Here is a 23,587-nt window from a genome sequence, read left to right on the forward strand (position 1 = left end):
TAAGTTTGATTCTTTCTCAATTTTAAAAATCATTTTCACAATGTTCTGGGTTGAAAAAAACCCATGGGGTAAAAAACCCCAGTATTCTCTTGTTGTTTAACATGGTGTCCTTTATATCTTCATACAAATATTATCAACAAGGAGAAATATATTCTACCAATGCTTTCACTTATGATTTGTTTTCAATCACCATTGTTTAAAACTTGCATCATTCTATTCTCGTTATACTACACCTTTTAATTAAATAAAAGTGGAATTGCAATAATTGCAATCAGAATCCCGCAAAAAAAGACCATGATTTTACCAAGATCCTCAATGGGGTATAATACTGTACCTCCGGGTTATCATTGTTGGGTCGTCCTGGAGGATCCAAAGCCATGCCATCGGGTTCCCCAGGGTAGTCAAAGCTGCCCCCTGTCAGCGCCCCTGCACTGCCATCCAGGGGTACATCCACCCCACTATCATGGGCATCCTGGTCATCCTCCAGGGGGTCATTGTCGGTTACCATGGAGGAAGAAAGACCAGGGGAGGGAAGGGCGTGGTCAAGGTGCGGAAGGGAAAGGGGTAAGGCATCAGGAATCTGGTTGGGGAGGCTAGGGTTACTGGTGATGTTCTGCTGCTCCTTGGGGATGGGATGAACCACGACCGATGTAGGCTCAGGGTAGTCACTGTCGGATCGGTCATCAAAGGAGGAGCTAACTCCGCCTCCAGGACTGCCAAGCTTAAGAGCGTCTACAGAAATAAAGATTGAAGAAATGATGGGAGCATGGTCAAGAATTTCTTCTATGATACTTAGAGAATGTTTCTGTTGTTCTGCACATTAAAAGTTTGCTGAAAGTAACTTAATTTCTTTAGGAAGATTGTTCTTCCCACCTACCAAACAAACCCACTTATTCCAACTCCCATTCATGTCCTTATTTGGAACAACTGTTCGAATTCCTAATGCATCAGGTATGTTTTGCAGCTGCTTTGAATTCAGATGATGAATACTAGCACAGACTGTTGAAGCTCTTTACAAATAAGACAAAACACAGAAGTGCATTCCTACTGTCTTCAGGGAGCAACTAGCTAAAACTGTTGTGAATACGGAATGTAGCAGTCCAATTTATGAACCCAGGTTTACATAGATATACAAAAGATAAAGAATAAAGGAAGCCATTTTCTGAAAAACATCACAACATTCCTGGGGCAGAAACATTGTGGTCCTAGCCTTCACCTTTGATTAAGCCTTTTTTCTTGGTGAACCTTGGTCGTTTTCTCTTCTTCTTGATAGTAACTGGAGCTTCCTCATCTGTAGAGATATCACTGGACGAATAGAATGCAAATCTCGAGTCATCGTCATCGTCTTCATTCTTCATATTGAAAGATCCCTTGAGGATGGTGGCGGTGATGCGCTTGTTGCGAGCGATTTGCAGTACGGCATTGAAGAATGTTGGCGTTGTTTCTGGATCCTGCAAGTGTTTTTCAGAAGGGAAATAAAAGGATCAATCACTTTTTGTATCAAGGAAGGGAAGATGCACAAGTTTACAAAGCTGTAGCCTTTGACGGTACACAAGGATGTCCCTTACGCTCTCTGATGGATGCTTTTGAAAAGGGACTTGTTATATCTTCCGATGCGATTTGCAGAAAAGCACAATCAATAACCCAAAATAACAAATCATTACCCAGGACCAAAATCCAATTGAAACCAGTTGGATTTCCAACTGGTTTTAACTGGTTTCAATTGGTTTTAACTGGAATTTAACAATTTCCAGTTGAAACCAATTGAAACCAGTTGGGCAACTGGAAATCCTAACTGGAGCCAGTTGGGTAACTGGAAATGACTTCCAATTGGAAATGATTTCTAACTGGAACCAGTTGAGTAACTGGAAATCCCAACTGGAACCAGTTGGGCAACTGGAAATCCTGACTGGAACCAGTTGGGTAACTGGAAATGACTTCTAACTGGAACCAGTTGGGTAACTGGAAATCCTAACTGGAACCAGTTGGGTAACTGGAAATGACTTCCAATTGGAAATGATTTCTAACTGGAACCAGTTGAGTAACTGGAAATCCCAACTGGAACCAGTTGGGCAACTGGAAATCCTAACTGGAACCAGTTGGGCAACTGGAAATGACTTCCAACTGGAAATGATTTCTAACTGGAACCAGTTGGGTAACTGGAAATCCTAACTGGAACCAGTTGGGTAACTGGAAATGACTTCCAATTGGAAATGATTTCTAACTGGAACCAGTTGAGTAACTGGAAATCCCAACTGGAACCAGTTGGGCAACTGGAAATCCTGACTGGAACCAGTTGGGTAACTGGAAATGACTTCTAACTGGAACCAGTTGGGTAACTGGAAATCCTAACTTGAACCATGCAGTTGTGTAACTGGAAATCCTAACTGGTACCAATTGGGTAACTGGAGATGACTTCTAACTGGAAAGATGGGTAACTGGAAATGAATTCTAATTGGAACCAGTTGGGTACCTGGAAATAAAACTGGAACCAGTTGGGTAACTGGAAATGATTTCCAATTGGTTTCCAATTGGAAATTTTCCAGTTACCCAACTGGATCCAATTGAAACCAGTTAATTTGCATATTATCTGCCAGTGTGCACAGATTAATGTTTTATGAGATTTATCATCATTAACAATGTATCTATTTAATTATTTTCAATTTCAAGTGCCACACTTTTTAAAGACAAGTATTTAGAATACTTAGCAGTGAAAACCATGTTCATAAATGTTATAGATTATAATTAAAAACAGATTAAAGGATAATTAGTACACCACTAACTGTTACCAAATTACATCAAATAAAAATACATATATTTGAAGATCTTCCATATAATATATACATATGAAAGTCTGTATTTTATCAATGCCCTTTACATTGGTATTAATAGACGTATAATACTGCTTCTGTGTTGGCATATGAGCAATAGTTAGTGCAAATGCTAATTTATTTGTAACTAATTAAGTTCATTCCAATTAGTTCCAATTGGATCCAGTTGGAAACCAATTGGTTTCAACTGGTTCCAGTTGAAACCAGTTGGTTTCAACTGGAACCAATTGAAACCAGTTGCCTCCAATTGGATTCAATTGGTTTTAAGAGGGAAATTGGAACAACTGGAACCAATTGACACCAATTGCCAACTGGTTCCAGTTGCCCAATTGGTTTTAACTGGAACCAATTGGCAACTGGTTTTCAATTGGAACCAATTGGTTTTAACTGGAACCAATTGGCAACTGGTTTTCAATTGGAACCAGTTGTTCCAATTTCCCTATTGAAACCAGTTGGCCAACTGGTTTCAATTGGTTTTGCCCCAATTGGTTTTAACTGGATTTTGGTCCTGGGTAGGCAGGATGAGCTCATGTATCTAAGAGCTCATGTATCTAATATTCGGTCAATATTTTTATCATGTAAAAATAAAAAATAATTTTTTTTTTTAATTCAGAAGTGCTCAGAGTGGACTTACCCTAGTGAGAATAGACTCAGCAATCAGAGATTTTCCTCGCCTCTTCTTACTCTTTGAATCATTTGCTTGGTTCTGTTTCAGGATCTCCCTATCAAGAAATAACAGAAAGTGAATCCAAATGAACTGCAACTCTAACGGCAAATGTTCATGAGATTACGCAAGTATGCTATCCAATCTATCAGTATCTTGCCATCTCCTTAAAACTATTCAGTCATAAAACTTCTGAATTTTTTTGTTTACAGTGGAAGAATAAATAATTAAATTAAGCCTTACTGTTTTCTATTGTGGAAGAATAAATAATGAAATAAGCCTTAAAGTTTTTTACGGTGGAAGAATACAAAATGAAATAAGCCTTACAGACTCAATAAAACTGGACTAACATTACTGTCATATGCATAATGTAGAGGTATACCAAGAATACAGGCTCATCATGTTTCATCATAGAAGCTTCAGTATTCTTTCCTGAAAATTGCAGGTACTGAAACGATCCTCAAACTTTATGTCTAATACAATCTTCATGAGAATTCAGTCATAACTATAATAATAATAACATACTTATATAAATGACAAGAAACATTAGAGACTTAACATTTCTCATCCAAATTTACCTAGCTTTTCGCTTCAAACTTTCTTGGGCATCTGGGTAGTTGACTACCACTTCCTGCAAGTCCTTCTTGTCCAACACAAATAGATTGGCAAAGCCTGGGGCAGCAACATCTGCTGTGCGACGATTACCAACGCCAACACTAAGGAGGCTACAGAATCCAAGAAAATGAAAGATCAAAGTTAAGAAAGTGGTCGGAATAATGTCTCTGCTATTGACCTTTCAAATGATTTGTAAGTAATTTGTTAAGTAATACACCAAAGGATAATTTGAATGCATGCATCTAAACTCTCTATAAATATGCATCATCCCACTGCTGCCACCACTAAAGACAAGTCATCATTAAAACACTTAATTCTGGATTCTATATTTTAAAAATTGTACCACCATCTGCAAATGGCAACTTTAAACTTTTTAAATGATTGTTAAATAGTATCATTTTAATGGTATTTCAATAAACAACAACAAAATTGAAAAAAATAAGAAATTCAAAATGATACATACACAAAAAAGGATACTGATCCATCATGTACTAGATGAAATAAACAGAGTTTATGTATTCATTTTATATATATAATGTATTTACTCATTTTGTACAGTTGATTCTTTATCCTTGTAGCAGTATCATATATTTTTAAGAGAATCTCACCTGATTTCTCCAAAGACACTTCCTGGATGAAGGGTAGCAAGCACCTTGGAGTTGTTCTCTCCTCCAAGAACTTGCACACTACCATCAACTATGATGTACATCTCTTTCCCTACTGCTCCCTGTAAGAATCCAATTAAAGTAAGGAAATGTCCACATATTTGTCAATAATAACTGATTAACTATATAACACTGTGTGTTACTTTGTTTAACTTCTTTACTGATAAAATATAGTCTACTTTCAAATTCACACCTTTCATGGCAGCTTAAAAACTCGATCATGTATATACTCTTTTTAATCATATACATACACTATACATCAAACACATTACTTTGATAAAGAGATGCAAATTTTCAGAAGGCAACTGTATGATTAAATAGCTGTTTATTTAAGATTTTTATCATTGCACGTAAAATCATGTGTTTTATACACTGTAAATGTACACAAAAATATAATATAATAATTAATTCACAATTTGATTTTGCACTTAATTACAGTAACCAATTCAGGAGACAGATTGATAACTTACCTTTCGGCAGATATATTCATTAGGAAGGTAAACCAATGGTCGAAGTTTGAGAACAAGATCACGCAGAAGCATCTTATCACAGTCCTAGAAAAATATCAATCCCGTGTAAAGAAAAATTTGGCAAAAAGAAGCCGCTGAAAACTACTTATCTAATAAAAGAGAGCCAATGGAGTAAATTAGAAAGTCAAAAAGGGGCCTAAGCTTTCGATCCTAGCAAAATCTTTGTCGGAGGCAAAATGACAAACATATAAAGTGGAACAACCATAATATAGACCACAAACAAGCTACAGCAACACTAGAAACAAGAAAAATTTAACTGACGTGGAATAGATTTATCAAAAAAAAATTGTGGCTTTGAGTTTGAAATAGAGAACTAACTTCTGGTTCAGATCATCACACCCTTAAAAATCCCCATAAAACTAATGATTTCCATTGCAAAAGAGATTAATAATATCTAAACAATGAATGGTGAATCTAAGTAAAGTCATAATTGTGAAAACACGGTCATTTTTGTTTAATATCACAAGATTTACAACCACACTGCACAAATGATAAATTTGGTAACGCTTGATACAGATCTCAAACTAATGAAATTTCACTGGTTTTAAACATGTATGAAGAAAGTAAGATGCCTATACATAAAAGATGTTGTTCATTTATTTTATATTTCAGCCATTCAAACCATTTTTTGTTTTTCAAGTACAGCCTACGCTATGATTGAATCACTTAACATATATTAAATTTTCAATCTAGCTCCTCTAATTTATGAATAGTCTGCTCTATTTTAAAGAAGTCTGAATGGAGGCTTACCATGAAATATGCTTTTTTACAAGCTATTCATTTTAACTTTTATATGTAATATAATATTGTATCATTGTAAAATCACAAAAGTATGGTTAAATTTGTATCAACATAAAGTTAACAATAAAGTTTACATTTATTAAACATTTTTCTAATGGAAGTATTCTTATGATGTTTATTTTTCATATACATCTTTGCTTTTTATTTTGATTATGTGGAAATAAACATAAATAACTTGAATCTAACTGAACCGTCCCTTCGACAGTTGGTAAGACTAACAGAGTATGATCAATTACCTGAAAGAGTGATACTCGACTGAGGGTATCCATATGAACATTTATGGCTATATCAGTCTGCATACGGATAGGTACTCCGAGTAAGAGGTCTCTCTCATCTAAGCAACACAAGTTTAGCAAAATCAATGAATTAGAATACTTTTAAGAAATGTTTGTAATATTTTCACATGCAGTACACGAATGTCTTGTTTGCAAGAGCTTGTTTCATGTATTGGTATGCAAGCTTTCTCCAAACGTAAATGGATAATTCAACCACGGAAGTTAATGACTTTAATTCGAGTTGCATGATGAGAAGAATGTGTATGTCGAAAATTAGAAAAAGTTCAATTTAAAGACATTGACATTCTTTATGTCAAAATTTAATATGTGAACCTAGCAGTAAACAGAATGTCCCAGAAAAATAAACGAGACAGAGAATTATCAATGATTTATCACAACTTTTATCACAAATAAAATACCTTGACATATTATTTATCATCGTAATGCTTAGAATATCATCCTTCACCTGGTATAACTCAGAAGATGTTTCAGTCATGCATGAATGTATTTTCTCTGGGACGCACTGTAGTGAACAAGTCTTGTCTGGAATAAATTGGCACAATACATTGTGCACAAACATGATATTGTATTGTAATGATTTGACTTGATCCGCCACTGAAAGACTCACCGAGTACAGCTCCTTGATCCCAAGAGTAGATGTAGTAGGTGCGGACTCTCTTCTGAACCGATTCAGGGATATTCCACACCTGTAGAAGGTTCATTGTGTCATCCATTTGACGACGGAACTGTTCCTTGGTGGCTCCAGCTTTGGCTGAAATGTCTCTCATCTGGTGGTGCATAAATATAAACATGATGGAAAATAAACATGGTAGCCCCTTTAAGTTATTTCAAAACAAGATCATTCTTGACGGATCAAAATGCATTACATGATGAAGAAGATATTGCTGGTGGTGATAATGATGATAAATGATAATGATACTACTACTACTACTACTACTACTATTACTACTTCTTCTACTGCTGCTACTTATACTACTACTACTTCTACTACTACTACTACTACTACTACTACTACTACTACTACTACTACTACTACTACAACTACTACTACTACTACAACTACTACTACTAGTACTACTACTACTACTAGTACTACTACTACTACTACTACTACTACTACTACTACTACTACTATTCATACCGTGTAGCACACAGCTCTGCCGGAATAGATACTTTTCATTCACACATCAACAAGTCACATGCATTAATATTATTAATAATTAATAAATGGCAAATGGTCAGCATTACCATGGATATGCTACAAGTGAGCCAATGGTATTAAAACAATTTAACCTAGCTAATAGTCCTAATTAAGCATCGTTATCAAACTTCACCTGTGGCCATAAGAAGATGATTCTAAATAATATTCACAATCACAATTTTCAACATTCATGTATTATTTTACCTGACCAATCATAGAAGCGAAGACAAACACGCCTACTATGAAGTCAATGTTCATGAAGAAGATCTGGCTGTTGGTGTTGGGTGGGGGCAGATTGCCAATCACAATCAGTGTCTTTGCTGACCGGAATAGACATTTTGTATACCTGGAAAGAAATATCAAAATAATGCTTTTAATAGACATTTTCACACATAGAGCCATATTGTATTACTTATTCATTAGGTCACATGCATTAATAATCAATAAATAATTCTATGAATGTACACAACTGCAAACCAATGTTATTATTCATAAAGCAAAATATAATGTTTTTTTTACAGATCAATGACAAAACTCATACTTGATGTACATGATTTTTACAATATACAATATATTTACAATATTTATATAAATTTACTGTAAAGTCTATTGTGCTGCTTGATTCTGGCGTGCAAAGAAGTTTTCATGTGACATACACAACCAATAAGCAGGCCTTAATGTGAAGAGAACAAATATTCTAGTCTTTTTGTTTGATCTAACTTAGATATGAACTTGTAAAGCTATATCTGAATAGTGGGAGTCAATCTCACTGCTGCCATAAAAAACAAGAAGTTTTTTTTAGTGAACATGATTTGCTATGTTGTATGCTTCTTGCTAAATTCGTCAAGATAGGTCTGTGTGTGATGAAAAATAATCTTGTCAACACTAGTGATCTACTTTAGATGTAAACCTTTCATCTCTATTTGAATATAACCAACCAACCCTAACGCTGCCAAAAAGCAAGAAGTTTTATTCATTAAGTGAACACGAAAGCCTAGTTGGCTAGATTTTTGCTATAATATTAATAAAGACAAGTCTGTAAGTAATGAAAAACTAAACTTGTCATTACATTAGTGATCTACCTTTGATGGGAACCTTTAATCTATCTCTGAACAGTGGGATCAAATCCCACTGCTGCCACCAAAACAAAAAGTTTTTTAGCAATCATAATTTGCTAGTTTGTAAGTTTCTTGATAAAGTGAAACAATTGTCTTGTCATTACACTTGTGATCTACCTTAGATATAAACCTTTATTCTCTATTTGAACAGAGTCAATCAATCCCACTGCTACCACCAAAGCAAGAAGTTTTATTTATTAAGTGAATGGGAAAGCCTAGTCAGTGAGCTTCTTATATTGATTAATGAAGACAGGTCTGTATGTGATTAAGAAGTAATTTTGTCATTGCATTAGTGATCTACCTTAGATGTGAACCTTTAGCCTATCTCCGAATAGTGGGATCAATCCCACTGCTGCCACCAAAACAAGAAGATTTTATATTTTGTAGCAAACATAATTTGCTAGTTTGTAAGCTTCTTGATAAATTGAAACAATGGTCATGTCATTACACTTGTGATCTACCCTAGACGTGAACCTTTAGTCTCTATTTGAACAGAGTCAATCAATCCCACTGCTGCCACCAAAGCAAGAAGTTTTATTTATTAAGTGAATGGGAAAGCCTAGTTAGTGAGCTTCTTATATTGATTAATGAAGACAGGTCTGTATGTGATTAAGAAGTAATTTTGTCATTGCATTAGTGATCTACCTTAGATGTGAACCTTTAACCTATCTCTGAATAGTGGGATTCAATCCCACTGCTGCCACCAAAACAAGAAGTTTTTATATTTTTTAGCAAACACAATTTGCTAGTTTGTAAGCTTCTTGATAAATTGAAACAATGGTCATGTCATTAAACTTGTGATCTACCCTAGACGTAAACCTTTAGTCTCTATTTGAACAGAGTCAATCAATCCCACTGCTGCCACCAAAGCAAGAAGTTTTATTTATTAAAGGTCAAGTCCACCTCAGAAAAATGTTGATTTGAATCAATAGAGAAAAATCAGACTAGCACAATGCTGAAAATTTCATCAAAATCGGATGTAAAATAAGAAAGTTATGACATTTCAAAGTTTCGCTTATTTTTAACAAAATAGTTATATGAACGAGCCAGTTACATCCAAATGAGAGAGTCGATGATGTCACTCACTCACTATTTCTTTTGTTTTTTATTGTTTGAATTATACAATATTTCAATTTTTACGAATTTGACCATTAGGACCTCCTTGCCTGAAGCACAAAATGTTAAAATAATGGAATTCCACGCGTTCAGGGAGGAATGAAACTTCATTTCACATGACAATGACGAGAAAATCAAAATATTTCATATTTCATATAATAAAATACAAAAGAAATAGTGAGTGAGTGATGTCATCAGTTCCCTCATTTGCATACCGACCGAGGTGTGCATATAACTGTTTTGTGAAATGAAGCAAAACTTGAAAATGTCATAACTTTCTTATTTTACATCCGATTTTGATGAAATTTTCAGTGTTATGCTTGTTGAATTTTTCTCTTTTTATTCAAATCAAGTTTTTGTTGGGGTGGACTTGTCCTTTAAGTGAATGGGAAAGCCTAGTTAGTGAGCTTCTTATATTGATTAATGAAGACAGGTCTGTATGTGATTAAGAAGTAATTTTGTCATTGCATTAGTGATCTACCTTAGATGTGAACCTTTAGCCTATCTCTGAATAGTGGGATTCAATCCCACTGCTGCCACCAAAACAAGAAGTTTTTATATTTTTTAGCAAACATAATTTGCTAGTTTGTAAGCTTCTTGATAAATTGAAACAATGGTCATGTCATTACTCTTGTGATCTACCTTAGATGTAAACCTTTATTCTCTATTTGAACAGAGTCAATCAATCCCACTGCTGCCACCAAAGCAAGAAGTTTTTATTTATTAAGTGAATGGGAAAGCCTAGTTAGTGAGCTTCTTATATTGATTAATGAAGACAGGTCTGTATGTGATTAAGAAGTAATTTTGTCATTGCATTAGTGATCTACCTTAGATGTGAACTTTTAGCCTATCTCTGAATAGTGGGATTCAATCCCACTGCTGCCACCAAAACAAGAAGTTTTTATATTTTTTAGCAAACATAATTTGCTAGTTTGTAAGCTTCTTGATAAATTGAAACAATGGTCATGTCATTACTCTTGTGATCTACCTTAGATGTAAACCTTTATTCTCTATTTGAACAGAGTCAATCAATCCCACTGCTGCCACCAAAGCAAGAAGTTTTTATTTATTAAGTGAATGGGAAAGCCTAGTTAGTGAGCTTCTTATATTGATTAATGAAGACAGGTCTGTATGTGATTAAGAAGTAATTTTGTCATTGCATTAGTGATCTACCTTAGATGTGAACTTTTAGCCTATCTCTGAATAGTGGGATTCAATCCCACTGCTGCCACCAAAACAAGAAGTTTTTATATTTTTTAGCAAACATAATTTGCTAGTTTGTAAGCTTCTTGATAAATTGAAACAATGGTCATGTCATTACTCTTGTGATCTACCTTAGATGTAAACCTTTATTCTCTATTTGAACAGAGTCAATCAATCCCACTGCTGCCACCAAAGCAAGAAGTTTTTATTTATTAAGTGAATGGGAAAGCCTAGTTAGCGAGCTTCTTATATTGATTAATGAGGACAGGTCTGTATGTGATTAAGAAGTAATTTTGTCATTGCATTAGTGATCTACCTTAGATGTGAACCTTTAGCCTATCTCTGAATAGTGGGATTCAATCCCACTGCTGCCACCAAAACAAGAAGTTTTTATATTTTTTAGCAAACATAATTTGCTAGTTTGTAAGCTTCTTGATAAATTGAAACAATGGTCATGTCATTACTCCTGTGATCTACCTTAGATGTAAACCTTTATTCTCTATTTGAACAGAGCCAATCAATCCCACTGCTGCCACCAAAGCAAGAAGTTTTATTTATTAAGTGAATGGGAAAGCCTAGTTAGTGAGCTTCTAATATTGATTAATGAAGACAGGTCTGTATGTGATTAAGCAGAAATTTTGTCATCTACCTTAGATGTGAACCTATAGCCTATCTCTGAATAGTGGGATTCAATCCCACTGCTGCCACCAAAACAAGAAGTTTTTATATTTTTTAGCAAACATAATTTGCTAGTTTGTAAGCTTCTTGATAAATTGAAACAATGGTCATGTCATTACTCCTGTGATCTACCTTAGATGTAAACCTTTATTCTCTATTTGAACAGAGTCAATCAATCCCACTGCTGCCACCAAAGCAAGAAGTTTTATTTATTAAGTGAATGTGAAAGCCTAGTTAGTGAGCTTCTTATATTGATTAATGAAGACAGGTCTGTATGTGATCAAGAAGTAATTTTGTCATTGCATTAGTGATGTACCTTAGATGTGAACCTTTAGCCTATCTCTGAATAGTGGGATTCAATCCCACTGCTGCTACCAAAGCAAGAATATTTATTAGAAGAACAGGAGTGCATGGTCTTCTACCTTCTAATCAAATTCATTAAGACAGGTGTATATGTGATGAAATAATGATCTGGTCGTTACACTAGTGATCTACATTAGATGTGAACCATTAATTTCCATTAGAATAGAGCCAATCAATCCCACTGCGGCCATCAAAGCATAATTTTTTTTAGTGATAATTACTGCCTACTTTTTATACTTCTTGCTAAATTCATCAAGACAAGTCTGTTTGTGATGGAAAAAAAATCTTTTCATTACATTAGGGATCTACCTTAGACGTAAACCTTTAATTTATCTCTACAGTGGGATTAAATCCCAACGCTGCCACCAAAACAAGATGTTTTGATTTTTTAGCAAACATGATTGGATAGTTTGTAAACTTCTTGATAAATTTATCAAGACAGGTCTGTATGTGATCACTCTAGTGATCTACCTTAGGTGTAAACCTTTAATCTCTATTTGAACAAAGTCAACATATCCCACTGCTGCCACCAAAGCAAGATTTTATCTTACTAAGTTCATTAAGACAGGTGCCTAGACCTCTAGCTTCTTACTAAGTTCATTAAGTCAGGTGTTTATGTGATAAAAACACTCTTTTTCAATACAATAGCGATTTACCTTAGATGTGAACCTGTAACCTATCTCTGAAGTGGAATTCAATCCCACCGCTGCCACCAAACAAAAAATGTTTTATTAAGACATTTTGTTACCAAATGCTCTATTCTATACTGCTTTTTTATTTGCTATCATAAAACAATCTTGCAATAGATGACTATTTAATGGTAATAATACTCATTCATTAATTTGTATTTGGTTTTTATCAAGTTGCATTGTGTTTAAATGGAATTACAAAAATCAGTCTTGAAAAAAATTAGTGAACAAGATTGCCTAGTTTGTTGGCTTCTTGCTAAATTCATCCAGACAGGTCTGTATGTCATAAAACAATACTCTTGCCAATACATTACTGATGTACCTTTGATGTGACCCTTTAACCTGACTGCTGACACAAAAGCAAGAAATTTCATCAAAAGAACATGACTGCATATTTTACTAGTTTCTTGCTAAATTCATTTATTCAGGTCTGTTTATGATGGAACAATCCTCTTTGAACTTTAGTCATCTACCTTAGATGTGAACCTTTCATCCATCTCTGAATAGTCGGACCAATCCCACCGCTTTAACCCAATGCAATGGAACATCAATTCAAAGCATGAGTCATGACATAGCCTTTATAGAGAACTTTCCATACACATGGTATATGTAAAAATCAACTTCTGCATTTCATTTTTTTTTTTTAAATAAATTTCGCTAAACATTGGGCTAGATTATTTTTTGTAATTTGTAAGTTTTGTAAGTTGATATTTGTACGCAGTGCTACATGTGGGGGGGGGGGGTGGTGATATGCTTCCGAGCAACAGCTATTTATTATGCTTTTATCACCCCTGACCAGCATGTAGCACTGCTCCAGTCTGTATTGCTTGTTTTTACCATGTATAATGTCATCTATGGTTGTATCATGATTTGGTCAAATAAATAATAATAATAATAATAAATAGTCAAGAATATTTCCTTACTAAGAGACACTCTAGATGTAAAGTTCATAGATGTCACCTAACTAAGGAGCCTTCAAAACAGCCTTTCAAAACCATCTTTTATCTATGATGGTATTCGGAATTATGAAGAACATACTTTTACAAAGTGAGTCCATAGATCAATAAACTCTCAGCCTTAATAGATTTACATCGTATTAATCCTAGATTAGATATTGTTGGTCTATGATTCTACCACTGTCACGAATGCCATGATAACATGAGAAATCAAGAGATGCCATTCCTAAGTAATTCTTTATTCAAAGTGTGAAGGAGATTCACTCGCTAAAAGCACAACAGATTCATTTCCTCAACAAGTCGTAGGGCGTTCCAAGGTTTCCATCACATCCCATAAAATAATGTTAGAATATGCCTAATGCGCCTAATTGTACCATAGCCAAGCTTCCAGCAGCCACACAATTGTGTTTTCCATGGATATGATGATCATGAAATTGTTTACTTCTTTCTCTGGGGGCTGAGGAAATCCAAGCTTTTTCATTGATTTGAAGAAAGCATCATAAATCGAGACCACTACAAACTTCCAACAAAATATTGTGCCCTGATATTATACTGCTTTTGATGTAAATTGAATTCAGCCCCCCCCCCCTGACAGAGCAATCAGAATGTGAACTTACACATCGACTTTGGGGTCCAGATAGACCCAGTAATCCTCCCTCATGGCGATGTCATCTGTTCGTATCCCTTCCCAATACAGGATAGCGTAGTAGAGACAGGTATTAAGATGAATCATGTAGAGTAGGTAACAGACCATACGGAATATCCTGAGATGGGGTGAAGATGAGGATTAAAGATTATCAGCACAATTAGGATTTTTCCTCGTAAGGCAGTCATCAAAATGACATCTGTTAATAAACTGTCTGCTATCTTCAACAACAGATTACCGACAACTACTGTATTTGTGTGATTATTGATGTGATTTGCAGTGGTCAAAATTCAACCTTCTTGACATATTTAAATTTTACCTTCTAAAAGATACCCTAAATACTCGGAAAAGGCCTCTTAAGATAGATAGGTTTATACTTCCACTCCAGATACATACCCTTTTCTGATTTTTTGTTTTGTTTATTGTTCACCCTAAATGCCGAAAACGTGTTTTGAATCTCAACCAACAAATCATATGTTTCTATTTTTGGGGGCTTGTTATAGGCGTGCATGACAATGTAGTCGAGTGATAAACCCAAGATTGATCAACTGGTCAAGACCCTCGAACCACATTACGTACACTAACCAATGATGTCCTACATGATTTGTAGAGTACATACCTGATAGCATGGGCTGATTTTGACTTGTTTTCAAACTTCTGTGAGAACTCAAGATAGGAGTGAAACTTGAAAAGACGTGGCAGCCTGAACAGCGACTCCACACGACCGATGGAGAAGTAAAACAGGTCAAGGGGCAGCAGGGAAAATAAATCATACTGAAAAGAAAGGAAATACACATAGAATCCAGACTGAAAGACAGAGAGACAGAGGGTAATTCGCCCTAAAAATGTCCAAAATAGACTCCGCTAAGTTCCAAAAAGGCCCTTGTAATTTTTATTTAGCACTACAAAAATGTAAATTGGTATCAACAGAAAAAAGGGAAAATTGTCACAGTTTAGGAAAAAAAAAATTTTGTAGCCCAGTGATCATACATATGTCTCAGTCAATATAGGAAGCAATCACATTTTGAATATTACAAACTAGGAGTTAAATTATGACCAAGGAATTATCTCTTTTAACTATGTTTTTGTTATTGGTATAACTGTCAATTCAAAAAATGTTTCTATATTTGGGCATACCCAACAGAAAAGTTATACACAATATCATACATCCCAAGGAATGTAAATTTACACAAACTTCAGTCAAAAGTATATGCTATCTTTAAGTATATATGTGAGTAATATCCACTTAGTACATTTTTTAAATATTGCAGTGAGCTTAGAGAAGTTTATAACACAAACACAGTCTAATCCCTATTAGTCTCTCCATTGCCTAAAATGGAAATTTACAAACCAACATATTAAAATCATCAAGGAAGCATTTCACTATACAAATAGCAAGCGCACTTTCAATGACTATTGTTATAAGCTACTGCAAATCCTTGCATCTGATTGGAAGATTATGAACTAGTCGGTGAAAATTACTGACAGAACTACACATGAAACACTCCCCAAATCATTCCTGTTCTAGACAAATTTCAGAAGGCAACAGATTAATAGAATTTACTTACCTTGAAAAGTCTTGAAGATGTATAGTGTGTCAGCATGCATCGTTTGTCAGTCTGAAAAAAAAGCAATAAAAAGTAAAACAAACAATACAATATTTTTTTCCACATGGCAACAATTTAATAACTTAGAAAACCTAATCTTTACTCGCCTTGATGAGTGTTTCATTAAGCTGTTGTAAGTTAGGAGCGACTTTACGATGACTCGTGATCCTTCTTTGATGAAAATTTGGTGGACAAAATTTTCATTGAGGTAGAACTAGCTCTTAAAAAAAGATCACCAGTTGTTCTAAAAGTCGCTCGTAACTTTAGAACACCTTTATGAAACACCCACCTGGATTATAGAAAATCCCTTTTTCAGTTAGCCCATGGTATGCACGGTATTGTACCTTGCAGTATGAACTGCTTTTAACATTTAAGAATTTCTCTTTATGGGCCATGTGATGTAAATTGGCCTCTTCAGGCACTGATCTTGGAGCCATGTATATTAAGTAAAATAACACTTTTCTGAAATGTTAACAAATTGATTGTAATTTTTGATTTATAGTGGGCTCAACTGAATAATGAATTGCAGGAGAAATCATAAATGATGCACACTCACAATGCCTTGGCCGGCCTGAAAGAACATAAGCCGGGCCCTGAAGAGCAGCATGTCTATGATGTAGACGAAGTCACACAGGTAGTCTACGGTCACCCAGTACCATATGTTATTGTTTGTCTGGTATATATCCTGAAATGCACCACGTAGGAAGATGACAATGGCATTGTAGAGGAATGCCATGGTAACTACGCACAGCCAACACAACCACCAGCCACCTAAGGAAATGGCAAAACATTATTAACATGTTGCCTACTCAATATTTTACTCTCCATAGGCTAATAGGGGTACTTAGAATGGAAAATCATTAAACAAAATACAACAATTTTTTCAAGGAATATACACTAGCCGATGGCTATGGGGAAACAAAATAATCCCTGCAGTGTAGTGTATTATACTTCAATTATTCTGTTGGCTTACTTAACAGGTTAGTAAATTGGGGGGGGGGTTCTTTGCCAAATGATCATATTAGATATTATTGATCTGTAACAACAACAAAGTTTACTTCTGAAAAAGCTTTTACTAATACTGTTGAGGGCTTGGGCTTGATGCAGGGCCCTGTCCACGGGGGATTATTCTATTGTTACTGGGGGTGCTGAGCATTGTCACAGCACCCCCCAATCCTCCGTGGCCAGGTCCATGGCTTGTGGCACAAATGGTCTACCATTATACAGCAACTGTGTGACATGAATGGCCCGCAATATTTCAGTCTTGTTCTTATTGTTTGTGAAAAACCAACCAAGTCTTATGTAGTTGACGGATAGTATTGCTGTGTAAGTGCTGGGTACTATATCAATTTTGATACATTGTATTAAGTGCTACATGTATATAAATGTTGCACATTATCATTGTTATTATCATGTATGGTTTTCTCCACTCATTAAAAGTTTGATCCATTGATAATTCAGTTACAACGGAGACGGTAAGATAATTCACCATATCATCAAAATTCTATGAAGAACTCACCAAGAGGGTCAAAGTATTCTGGGAACCGCAGGGCCTTGAATCTCTTCCAGCAGCTGGTGATAAGTCCAAACCGGCTGGTCTTGAAATGTATCTCATCAGCAACGTCCCCGATACTGCTCGGGGCAAAGGAATCAAGACGTCGACGAACACTGGTGGGTTTGAGATCTTTGACAAGAGAGGTAGAGAGTAGTTTGGACATAACCTCATGTAGATGAACAAAATTCACACCCCAAGTCCAATTGCCTAAAGCTTAATATTAGCATTGAGCCCTGTCATTTATGGTATCTACCATGGCAACATCACTAAACACCTTTATTTAATAAGAAATCAAGATTTCCAGATTTGTAACAATAGGTTTACTTTGGCAAAGGGCGTTGATATAAGATGGATTAAATTGTAGATTGATTTAAACAGGGTTGCTTTATGAGGAAACGATAATACTGCTCGAGAATTGCCTGACGTAGTAATACCATTTCTCCTCTCACAAATACTACCACTCTGGATCAGACAATATTGACCCCACCCCCCTTGACCTCATACTAATCCTGAATCCAACTTGCATACTTAATTATCACATCCTTGACTTACACATGATGCTATGATGAAAATGAATGGTGAGGGGCAATCATCCCACCGCTGCCACCAACATGGAAGGGATCTAGGGATCTTTCCCAGAAGGCAACTGACCACGGAACTGACAGGTTGTCCCACAAGAGTTGTCATTTGGGTAAGGTGTCATCAGGATATCATACTTCCATGCCCTTATCTCATACCCAAACTCTATCCCTAAATCCGAATATGGACCGATTGAAAATGATTCAGAGTATTCAAGTGACAGTATCCAACTTACTGTTTTCTGTGGCCGTGGCAGGAGCAGGTTCGGGAGGGGCTAAGCTGTTCTGCGACATTGGTGCAACCTCATTGTTCCGGAGTTTGCTCACTCGTTTAGTGATGCTCCTAGCAAGATTCCACAGTTTGGGTTTCTTTTCTCCATCATCGTATTCAGCACTATGGAAGAAAGATTGATAAATTAAATACTGATGGATGCCAAACTGAGAACTTATAAACATAGAAACCAGGACATGCACAATGTCAATATATGCAAATTTAATGGAACTACTGACATATCGGTCTAATTGTTTTCACAATTATGAAATGATTTTCATCACCTAGGCTGGTAAAGCTTCAATCAAAGTCTCCATCATCACTACCAAATTGATTAATTAAATTAGTATCATTATCAACAATTTCAACATAACATATAGAGGTTTCATGACCACCACCATTAATGGGACCTGCATTTCTTTATCATAATCTTGCATTAAAATACAACATTCTCCCCTCAGTCCTGTCTCTGTTTAACCACACAAAACCTCATACATCATCTAATTAGTAGTTCTCCAACAAGAGACTGGGTTGCATACAAGGGGGTTGGGTTTACGGGATTACATGTTCTCCAGTGGGTTAACAAAAATATGGATACCTGCTCATCCAGCTTGCATCGCTGAAACTGCTCTGCTCGCTGCCATTGGAGGGCTTCCTCTTGAACCATCGTTTCCATGGTGATGCATTGCTCTTGGTTGGAGACGGCACATTGCAGGGGAGCAGATTCATGCTGTGGGTGCTGCCTCCATTCTTAAGGGTGGTCCGCTTTGGCAAGTCTGCCTCATCATCCTGAAAAAATGGCAAGTTGTTATAAGCTACTGATATTCCATAATTTGAGGCCTAGGCAGGGATACATAAAATTATTCTTGTACATGTATTTGTAAAAAAAAAAATATGTATATCAAAATTTTTGACCAGAGAGGGCAAATTAAAAGACCTGCTATGCGTGAGATTTTCTGTGACTCGGCATGAAGTCACAGGCATTGTGTGTAATGAGAATAAGCTGTGATACAGGAGGAGGAGATTTGAGGGGATGAACAAGAGTCCAAAAAGAGGGAGTCTCAGGCCCAAAGCGTGAGACCAGGTATGTCTGTTATGACACATGCTCAGAAACTTTGCCTATTGGAACATTGTGACTTGTAAAATCCAGTCTAGGAAATAAGAAAGAATACATCAGGGTTAAACTCATTTCATATTAAAGCAATGTCCTTGGATGGCACATGATTGAATCAATGCCCTTCTCATCTGCCTTAGATGTAAATTATGTTGAATAATCTGTTTGCAGTTAAAAAATTATGGAAAGGTCACTCACTGATGACTTGAGGCTACTGCTTTCGACAAATCCAGGCAAAGGCAGGCTGTGTCGCTTGGGTTTAGAACTCTTCTTCGGAGGCATCAGACATCTTGATATAGAGAATGCTCCATTCCTAGGTTAAAGGGTAAACAAATCATTAAACCTTTCCTCCTGGACCTGGGTAATCCTTGCTCAAAGTCTATGGGAAATTTTGTGAATTATATGATTCAGTAGTCAAAGGGTTAACAGACAAGTTCAAAGGCAATGTTCCTCCTTCAGAGTTATTATGACGTTAACGCGATAACATGCCACTGCATATGACTTCAGCTTATAGCTGACAAATATATGCTAGTATTTTGTTTAATCAGAATAATTTGGAAAATGGAAGATTTCTTTTGGTATATTAATATTCACAATTATTTTTTTTACAAGAAGTAATATCAGTGTATATTAACCAGTTCATATATGACCATTCATTTAAATCACTTGAGATGCCTGTACAACAAGTGTAACATTTCATATGAAGTCATTTATTCCAGTAATACTAAACCCATGTGACTCTTGGTAATCTGAATCTCTTTGGCTGATAGTAACATGTTTAACTTGGGGAAACTTGAACTTAGAAGAGGCAAATAAGATATTTGAACATTTTTTTTGGAAAAAGAATTGCTTTGATTTAGCAGTGACACTTTGACAAGTTCATGCAATGAAAAATGTTGTACATGTATATCGGGCATAATATTTTATGTTAAAGATATAGGAACTTGTGTGAAACATAGGAAGTTTACTTGTTTTTGTGGTTATTGAGAACATCCCCATTGGTGTGGTTGCTGCCTGGTGACCCGGACAAACTCCAGGACTCAACGGGGGAATGGCCGTTTAAGGGCGGAGCACTGTTAGCTCCTCTGCCTGCATCAGAAGCTGGATACAAGAGGGGATATTAAAAATTTTTGATTTTCTTAGGTGAACTGATAACACACTCAGTGGGCCACAGTCAAATTCATTAGTAATGTCAATTACTCGGAGATAACACAAACATCAACATATCTCAAAATATGGGAATGAGTTTATATTAAAAGAATCAAAATATAACATGGTATTAGTATGATTATGATGAAAAAGAAGGGGGTGGAAAAAGGTTTTAAAAATCATGAGAAGCTGGGAAAGAAATAAATTACCTATATTGCAATGTTGCTTTATCCAAAACCATATGATGCATAAATATTTACTCCAATAAGACAAAATTGCCCTCAAATTGGATTCTTGATCCATTCTGTTATTCTGAGAAAGGAGGGAATATAGATTTAGAGTACATCATGAAGAAGTTATTTTGTTTTTAAAAATGAGGTCATGCCTAATAAAAGGCTAAACTATACCCAGACATCGAAAAGACATGAAATATAAACATGGAGATCTAAAAATATTCTCCGGCAAAAAACAAATTATGAAAAAATATGAAAAGAAACCAACTTACTTCCATTTCCATTCTGTTGATGCTTCTGAATATCACTTGAAACCTTATCATTATCTATAAATCCACCATTCACTAAATCAGCTCCCTCGTTTGCATTGACGAAGGTGTACGAAAGACTGGAATTGCGTTCTATGCTGCTGCTTGGAGGTCTTGAGAGCTTGATTGTTGGGGTTAGAGGGGACCGTGGGCTTGTCTCGCCTGGTCTTAGCTGGAGATTATCCATCTCCAAGCCGTCGGGTATTTTTCCTCTTGGCATGGTGGTAGTATTATATAGCTCTCAGTCTGGGACAATGGTGCAATGATGATGTTCTGTAAATTCAAAATGATAAATGTTTTTTAATAGTATTTAAGATATTTTAATGAAATATTTGCATTGAAACCAAAAGCTTGAATTATATTATGTTAATTGTATACTGTACACTGCATTGCATGGCAGATAAAACATTAGGATCTTGCATTGTACCTTAAAACAAAATCAGATCATGATTGGCCTGACAACCAGTTGAAATGTTAATGAGAGGGTGTATTTAACATTTTGTACGTTTAATTACATGGAAGAAATACTAATCAAATGAATGAATGAAATTTACATGTAATTTAAATGGGATTTACATGTACTTGACATGAAATTTACATAGAATAATACCAACAGGATATTTTGTAAAATGAAAATGAGAAAGATGAGAAAATAAGCTGAAAAACAAATTAACTAAGATGAATAGAAGGAAAAGAAATCTTAGGAAATAATTATTTACAATTGTAAAGAACTTTATTCTAACCTGGCTCATAATTGATGAAAATATTGAACAAAGAGAAGAAGATAATTTGGCAAAGTAAAAAAATAAGGGCGAAAGGAAAGAGAATAAATAGAGGAAAATAATAAGACAGAATAAGAAAAGAAAATGGAGGAAAAAAATTAAATCAACATCTCTATAAAATGCAAATAAATAGATGGAATGAGAAAAGATAAGAAAAAAAAAGGAAATATGTAATATGTGCAAAGAGGGAGAAGATAGTAATATACTAAAACATCAAGCTTTCTCCACCACAATTATTGCCATCCCACTCATCATCATCCCATCGCGATCAGGTTGCAATAATCTATAGATGGTCATGGAAAACCAATTTGGGAACCATCTCGAGTTTACAAATCAAAACACAGGAGATTTTATTTACAAAAGATAAGGATTTACATTTTATACTACACAAAAAAGAGAAAAGTCGACATTCACCGAGTACAGTAGATGATGATAATCCCATTTTAATTCTTACCTTCTTGATTCCTATTTGAACGGATCATCGGTCAGAGTCCAACATCCTCTGGTTGCACAACATGGCATCCTTCTGATTCTAAATAAATAGATAAAAAGGCAATCTCAACCTAACCGGGATCGATGGAAATGCTTCGCAGACTTTATTCGTTTAAACTTCGATGTCAATGATCAATGGTATCATGGATGCGAGGCAGATTTAGATTAGAAGCAAACAAGCAGACCTATAGTATTATTATATCCTCCATGCGTGATCAGATCTTCCGAAGAAACAACAGCCAGGATCAGGAGCAAGGGGACATTTTTGTCGTGTGTAACTGACGCAGTGTCCAAACAAGCGCCTCGCTGGCAGAGAGTTTTAATACAGACGATAAATGCTTGATGGATAATGAGATGCTCGCAGTACAATATGTATGTGAAACAGGATCAGGATTGGGTAGCAACGTCATACGCATTGCCTAGCTACGGCCTTGGATACCGTGCTCGCTGAGTAGTGTCGCCTGTCGGGCTGTACTGTGCCTGTGTTATCTGCGGCGCCGTGGTATTGCTGATGAGATTGCTCGCTCACTCATCTTTGTGGTCAGAAGATGCGCGCGCAACTGGATCGCATCAACTTGGTGCTTATAGCATCTCATCTCAAATTATTTGTTTCTCCTACGCAATAAACATGTATAGTCTAGTATAGTCTGTCAGTTCGACTTTGTAATTACCGGTCACATGTGAAAAGAGAGACGGAACGAACGAATGAATGGTTTAGAATCATCCGTTTTATCAGGGGCGGCCCTTGTTTAAAAAAAAACCTTCCCTGATTTCAAGTAAATTAAAATTGTTGGGAGTCAACGATGTCATAAACTAACATCATCCTTTGCACGCTATTTTATGAAAATGGTTAATGATTTATTTACTTTATTTATTTAAAACAAAAAATGATAAGACTTATCAAAATATATCGCCGTTATTATAACTTATTACGATTAAGTCGATAACTAACAATCATACTATTGATAATTTATATAACAAAAAGCCATATAAATTAAAAATGGGTTACATGATCTGAACACTCGCTTGCACATGGAATTCAAGTTTCTGTATTGTGAACTGAGCAAAATGTTAATACGTCATACTTTTTTAATTTCATTTTGCAGCTGATTTTTTTAAATGAAAT

General features: G+C 35.6%; 1 protein-coding gene across 1 annotated transcript in view; it reads right to left on the minus strand.

Annotated features, from left to right (window-relative positions):
* Nucleotides 1–22,898, minus strand: part of LOC129254079 (uncharacterized) — a 29,588-nt gene extending 6,690 nt beyond the window's left edge. Inside the window, exons 1-20 of the mRNA XM_054892535.2 lie at nucleotides 22,424–22,898; nucleotides 21,152–21,460; nucleotides 20,466–20,598; nucleotides 19,696–19,810; nucleotides 18,982–19,172; nucleotides 18,349–18,506; nucleotides 17,499–17,663; nucleotides 16,536–16,750; nucleotides 15,941–15,991; nucleotides 14,992–15,146; nucleotides 14,344–14,490; nucleotides 7,808–7,949; nucleotides 7,010–7,169; nucleotides 6,343–6,440; nucleotides 5,246–5,329; nucleotides 4,719–4,837; nucleotides 4,074–4,220; nucleotides 3,466–3,553; nucleotides 1,217–1,451; nucleotides 335–732 (exon numbers count right to left, since the gene is read on the minus strand). Of these exons, the coding sequence (XP_054748510.2) occupies nucleotides 335–732; nucleotides 1,217–1,451; nucleotides 3,466–3,553; nucleotides 4,074–4,220; nucleotides 4,719–4,837; nucleotides 5,246–5,329; nucleotides 6,343–6,440; nucleotides 7,010–7,169; nucleotides 7,808–7,949; nucleotides 14,344–14,490; nucleotides 14,992–15,146; nucleotides 15,941–15,991; nucleotides 16,536–16,750; nucleotides 17,499–17,663; nucleotides 18,349–18,506; nucleotides 18,982–19,172; nucleotides 19,696–19,810; nucleotides 20,466–20,598; nucleotides 21,152–21,407 (3,057 nt within the window). The 5' untranslated portion in view covers nucleotides 21,408–21,460; nucleotides 22,424–22,898. The remainder of the gene's footprint in view (nucleotides 1–334; nucleotides 733–1,216; nucleotides 1,452–3,465; nucleotides 3,554–4,073; nucleotides 4,221–4,718; nucleotides 4,838–5,245; nucleotides 5,330–6,342; nucleotides 6,441–7,009; nucleotides 7,170–7,807; nucleotides 7,950–14,343; nucleotides 14,491–14,991; nucleotides 15,147–15,940; nucleotides 15,992–16,535; nucleotides 16,751–17,498; nucleotides 17,664–18,348; nucleotides 18,507–18,981; nucleotides 19,173–19,695; nucleotides 19,811–20,465; nucleotides 20,599–21,151; nucleotides 21,461–22,423) is intronic.
* Between the last annotated feature and the right edge of the window lie 689 nt (nucleotides 22,899–23,587).

Source organism: Lytechinus pictus, chromosome 2, assembly GCF_037042905.1.
Source record: "Lytechinus pictus isolate F3 Inbred chromosome 2, Lp3.0, whole genome shotgun sequence".
NCBI lineage: Eukaryota > Metazoa > Echinodermata > Echinoidea > Temnopleuroida > Toxopneustidae > Lytechinus > Lytechinus pictus.